The 6,825-nt window shown below is 29.7% G+C and overlaps 1 protein-coding gene across 1 annotated transcript; it reads left to right on the top strand.

Annotated features, from left to right (window-relative positions):
- Positions 1-808: 808 nt before the first annotated feature.
- Positions 809-3,486, top strand: LOC117120754 (uncharacterized serine-rich protein C215.13-like). Its single transcript, XM_033265834.1, has 6 exons — positions 809-926; positions 1,413-1,496; positions 2,555-2,623; positions 2,722-2,802; positions 3,217-3,300; positions 3,398-3,486. The coding sequence occupies exons 1-6, from the start codon at positions 866-868 to the stop codon at positions 3,484-3,486; spliced, it is 468 nt and encodes a 155-aa protein (XP_033121725.1). The 5' UTR covers positions 809-865.
- The last annotated feature ends 3,339 nt before the right edge of the window (positions 3,487-6,825 follow it).

The following is a 6,825-nucleotide window of genomic DNA, read 5'->3' on the forward strand; positions in this document are numbered from 1 at the left end:
GTTTGTCAAGTTTGAGAAAAGATCGCCAATTTGTTGATTGAAGACAAATTCTACTGACTTACAATCCCCGATTGGTGAACATACTTCCATTTTAATATGAGAGATTAAGGTCTTCGTTTTTGGGCCTTTGGATTCTTTATGCCTTGGTTTATAAATACCACACTATCTGTATTAAACGAAACCTGCCTTTACTAAACACAAACCTCTTGGTTTGTTTGAAATCTAATAGAAGATCCCTCAGTTTTCCATAATTGAATTATAAAATAACCTTGATATTACATTTTCGCAGAATATTTAACATTCTCAAAATAAGCGACATTAGATTGTGGTATTTTTTGTTGAATTCTCCAGTTAGATCTTTGTTATATTACTCATGAGTATCATAGAGACTCCAATTATGCACCATTCTTATGGGCATCAATATCTTTACCTTTTTTTTTTATGGTTATCCTTAAGAATGAGATCATGGAATTACAGTACATCGGTGTAATTTTTAGTATTTACCGCAATCAAGTTTGTATATTTTTTATTCTGGACCTATTAATAGGTCCATGACATTAAAGATTAATGTAGGCCCTACTGAACAAAGTATCAAACAATACTTTTAAATAGTATGTAAGCAACAAATGCAAGATAAACATAGTTTTCCAAATAGTTAAATAAAATTCTACTTCCTTGATTATGCGCGTATTTTGAAACTTTTATATGCTCCAGTCTTAACACAAAAGTTATAAATAGTTCAATAGCTGTTTAGCTCAAATCAGCTAAAAACAGTTCCTTGTTTGATAAAACATTTTCCGAGCTTTGGCAAATGTACTGTATTATAACCTTATGACAGACGTGTGCAAACGACATTGATTACTGCATGATTACAGTGATGTATTTAATAGGGCTGATTTTTATTATGTGCTCAGAAGCTTATTATTGTAAGTTATATTATCATTTTTATTTTGTTTTACTAAGTTCTAATTTGTTCATTTACAGAATGATTCAACTTCAATTAAAATATTTCTCGAAGGCATGGGAAGCTGTGTATTCCTCCTGTTGTGCGAATATCCTTCTTGTTGTATTTATCCTCATTTCCAGTCAATTGAATAAAACAGTGGACTTATTATCCACATGGTTCAGCTAAGTAGTTTATTTAATTCCTTTTCATAGGGAAATGAGGGGAAAGTGTTTAAATTGGCAACTTTGTCAATAATAATAATAATAATAATAATAATAATAATAATAATAATAATAATAATGATAATAAAATAATAATAATAATAATCATAATCATAAAAATAATCATAATAATAATATTTATTTATTTCCTTTCAACAACAAAAAAATAAAACAATAAAACAATTTAAAAATAATTAATGCCCTGTCATTAAAATAAGGGTGAAGACAAATATTAATACTTTTAGATACTGAAGTGTATAAAGCAACCTCGCCCGGGTCGACAATAGCTCAATCGACTGGGTTATCATCAATATTGCTGACATTAGATGGTAAGTTTTTTTTTCTTAATTATAATTAAACATTTGTAGACCTAAAGATTACTGAGAAATGTCTTGGTTTCCATACACTAGAAGTAGACACCATTATGTGCTTTTACCTAAACATTTCGCAGAACATTCGTGGATGAAAACCACCGAAAATTGTTTCCCCCAAGTTAAGTGGAAGTACCCAAAATCTCTTTATAAGAGCTGTCTAGTAAGAAAATCTAAATTCTCTTTTCATGATGCGCAGTAACACCATAGCCTAACCAATGTGTGATTGTTCTTTAAGAATTGACAAGTAAGAGTTTGAAACCAATCACACTTTAGTTATTATGGTTTACAGACAATTTACTACACCAGTGACAACGACAAGAACATGAAAAAAATATTACGATTTCAAATAAATTAGAAGTGTTTAATGGGAATTATAATGGTATTTAGCATAAATTTCGTATTAGTAACATATTATTAATGCAATTATCATATCCATACGTACCAAAAACAATAGGCCACGTCATTCAATATTTTAATCTTGCATTTTGCAAGTTTAAAACAAATCAGACTTACTAAACTTTAGTTATCATGGTAACTAGCAATAAATTTCCTGATTAATGAAAAATTAATTATGCAAATGAGCAATTACTACATTCACTCACCTACTAAAAACAAATGGCTCCGTCTTCTTGTTACCATCTTCTATTTTGTCCAGTGTGAAACCAATTGGATTTTAGTTATCGTAGAATACTATCGTAAATTGCTTGATTAAAATATTAATTATGCAAATGAGTAATTACCATATTTAAAAATATACTATTTATCATCTGTTGAATTTCAATACTAATGTTTATGTAGAGATGTTTCTTTTTTTAAGCTAAAAGTTAATGTGAGTTTTTTTTAGATTAATGCTACTTTTTTTTGTTTGAAAATTCATAAAGGACAAAACATTGGTGACGACAGAAGGGGTTTTCTTTCATTCATTGATTATCATTATAAATAACAACAATATAGAAACGCAAACTAATATATACAGTAGTTATAAACACATAACTTTATTTACTTTTTTAAAGAACTTGATACAACAGCACCATCAACAACTCAACTATCAACTTTGTCCTCAATAACATCGGTAACGACGGGTAAGATGCTTTTAATAATAGATTATCGTTTTAAACAACACAACAGAATGCAGAAACACAACTAAAACAAATAATAGTAACAGTATTTGTTTTCATAGAACCTAAAAAAACAGCGCCATCATTATCAACATCTGCTCAATCCACAACTTTTTCATCAACGACATTGGTGACGACAGAAGGTAAGTTTCTTGTATTTTTTTTAATTTCATATGGCAAAGCCACCTTTATTTTCTACAAAACACAAAGAAAGTCACAAATATTAAAAAGAAAAGCAAATTAAACAAACAATACAATAAACAACATTGAATCAAAATGTCTTCAATCATCTTTTAGAAAAAGAAATATATGCAGTTATCTAGTTCATTTTATTTCTCCATTTCATAGTGTTTTTTTTTTATTTCACGTTTCAAAGCATGGATGCATGGCATGGTTTCTTCCAATTTGCTCCGGTATATGTGTAAACGGCAGAGGGTTCAGACGGTGTTGGTTGCCTTCATTCGAAGGTTTAATCGAATAATCATAATTTTTTATCCTGTAAAAGCAATATAATTTGGCTATTTTTAACACAGCAGCATTTTATTTATATTCTAAAGAACCTACAGCAGCGCTAACATCAACATCATTAACTACTCAATCAACAACTGTGTCGTTATCAACGACATTAGAGACGACACGTGGTAAGTTTACATTGATTACCATTAGAAATAAATAACAAAATAACATAAACGTAAACTAAAACACCTGTAATAAAAACACAACCTTTTGTTTTTAAAGAAGCCACAACAGCAGCGCCATCATCAACAGCCCCGTCAACAACTATGTCAGCAACAACACTGATGACGACAGAAGGTGAGGTGCTTTAATTGATTATATGGCAAAATAATAGTACCATATGTATTTATGAACAGCGCTACCAACAACTCAATCAACGACCAACTTGGTCATCAACTACGGTGACGGTAGAGGGTGTAGTTATTTATTGATTACCATTATCATTGATAAAACCGCAGGTATAAATGCAAACTGATAATTATATGCCTACACACATAGCCCTATATTATGATTAAATTGTCTGAAGAAACAGTTCCATCAAGAAAATCACAACCATCAAATATGCCCTTTCAGCTGCTTATATAATTATATTTTATTTCGTAATTAATACAAGAATAAAGCAAATATTACAATCAAAATAATAAAACTCTTGACGGTGGATGGATACTGATGCTGTTACTGTTGTAGTAGCCGTCTTCTTCGGAATACACATGACCACCATTGGCTGGTTTCGTTGACAGAATCGCTGATGGTGTTTACCTTGAGATCAAAATATTTACCGTTATGCTTCACAGGCGAACATCAAATTTAATTACTGTATTATCTGGAACAATTAAGCTCCGGTAGTTAACTGGCTTCTTTAACCCAGCTACAAAATCGTTTTTTCCATACTTAATCCCGAAACCTTTCCTTCATAATTATTTTTACTATTTTAAACAGGTCTAAGGCAGAACACGTTGTTACTTTATTGTTTTATTCTTGTAAAATATGTTGTTAAATATATCAATTAAAAAAGTATTTTCCGCCGAAAAAATAAGCATAGAAAATGAATGGTTAGGCATACACGTTGAGAAAGATTGCGGAGCTAGAAAAACAAAATATACGTGATACTGTACTGCAGCCATTGAATTCTGTATATTTATTTATTATCTCTACTGTTGTCTTCCTAACTATATTAGTTAGTTTTGGTAACACTGTCAAACCCCGATGGCGTGCCTTATGTTGATATATTGGTTACTTATGCAAGACATTTCTATGTATGTGTATGTGCATATGCATATGTATGTGTATATATGTATATATATAGGCCTATGTATATGTATGTCTGTGTACATATATATATATATATATATATAAATCATCAAAGAAATGTAAGCAATACCAAAGATACTAGAAATACACAGATCTCTTTAATTTTAGTTAAATATTTACATATTAAAATTAAACATATTTATTGTAGCTGATTATGATTACAATGTTTTGTTTTTCTTTGAATGTAGGCCTACCGTTAGGTATTTTTAATGTTTGCCACTGTTAAAAAAGTGTTATTCAATAAATATGGTAAATAATTAGACATATAATTGCTGTCTCTTATACACATCTTACTTGTATAGCGTAACATCTATTTAAACATTTATAAGGGTGGGTGAGTGGTTTAAAAAGAAAAATGTCGGTATTTGTGTTTGTTTAATTCAGTAAATTATTTTGAGACGATAATAATTTTTCAGCGGATTGTTCAAGACTTTTTTGAAAATATAAAAATGAAACATTCAAAGGCGGCCCAATGCGCCAGGACAGGAGGTGAAGCTAAACAAGTATATTTTTTATTTGGCCTAATCTGCAAAGTGATAAACTGATACGTATTATATTTCCGTCTTGAATCTCTAGGAAAAAATCGCAATAAAAATGTCTATATTATTTTTATAATTTAACTTTTAATAAATAATGTGCGAGATATTCCTGCCTGCCCCAATGTTAAGTGACATCTACAGACATTTCACATCAGTTATAAATATATATTTATTCTTTGAAGGTTATAATAATGGAGCATCATTAAGTTACCTGATAGCATTGTACACATCTGTTATTCTCTGTGTCTTCATTTTGGCGATGGCTCCAGTATTTGTCTTCTTATGCAGGTAGTATTTGTGTGTGTGTTTTTTTTTTCATAATTCATAATTACTAAAATCATTGGTCTCGTATAGTAGTTAAACTGTTGTGATCTGGTTGTATATTTAATATACTGGTCTGCATAATCCATACCAGGATTATATAACCCTTGCATATTCCATTCTACAAAGATTGTCACCGGGCCTAAATATAATTATGATGACAGTAAAATAATGGAGTTGTAAGCCTACTCTTGCTGCTCGACTTTCTCTCTTCATTTAAAAAGCTAAATATGCCTATAAATTCATATTGACTTATAAATGTTTTAACAAGATTTTTTTTTGTAAAAATTTAGGTTTTATCAAAAAAACAGGAAAATAGAAAATAATGCGGACATGAAACTGACTTCTTATGAGGTAGGCCTACAAAATGAACCAGTGTACGAAAACTACCGGTCAGGCAGTGGCATCGTTAACGATTATGTGACGTCACCTACAGAATTATATATGAATATTCATTTAACTAGAATAGATGAAGACCACACGTACATGTCAGTAGGTTAGGTAGACCCAGCATCTGGCCTGATCAAGAGTATATATGTACAAACAGGGATAATATTAGTAGGCCCTATGCACAGTTGAGGGTCTGAATATACTTTGTATAGTCAAGATCTGAACCAACTTGCTATTGCTTTTTGTTGAAATGCAAGTCAAAATCAGTGGGTCAATTTTGGCCTGGAAAGCTACATTCTAAAGCTTCCTTTTCTAAAACTCCACCCAATTCTCTTGAACATTAGAATAGCCCCGGAAAGTGACAGAAATGTAGCTCTATATATTTAAAAGAATGACAATCTTATATTGACAAAAAAAAACAAAAAAAAAAAACAAAAAAAAAAAACATCTAGTTCCAATAATGCAATATAATTATTTAATGTTTTTTTTTTTTTTTTATGATCAACACATTATATTGAAATGTTTACTTACACGACGTAGAGTCGTGTAAGTTAACGTTTCACTATAAATTAATTTATATTTTTTCCTTAATCTTGCAATAATATAATTATGATTACAATATTGTTAATTAACCTTAGTAGTTAATGTGCAGTTTGAGTAATACCATTGTATCAGAGCCACTGGACATTGATTGAATTATGTTTCACTATATTTTTTATATAATTTTTGGATCAAAAAGAAAATAACAATATATTATAGTGTTATAAATTATACTTATAAAGATGAAGAATAAAATAAGGAATCGTATGATGTAGTTAATAATGACAAATAGTTCCTTGGTTTGAGCAATACCAAAGATACTAGAAATACACAGATCTCTTTAATTTTAGTTAAATATTTACATATTAAAATTAAACATATTTATTGTAGCTGATTATGATTACAATGTTTTGTTTTTCTTTGAATGTAGGCCTACCGTTAGGTATTTTTAATGTTTGCCACTGTTAAAAAAGTGTTATTCAATAAATATGGTAAATAATTAGACATATAATTGTATATATTGAGATACTGAGAAACACTTTTTTATTG

The sequence above is a fragment of the Anneissia japonica genome, unplaced genomic scaffold (assembly GCF_011630105.1).
Source record: "Anneissia japonica isolate Jap-2015-1 unplaced genomic scaffold, ASM1163010v1 scaffold69_len1423075_cov170, whole genome shotgun sequence".
NCBI lineage: Eukaryota > Metazoa > Echinodermata > Crinoidea > Comatulida > Comatulidae > Anneissia > Anneissia japonica.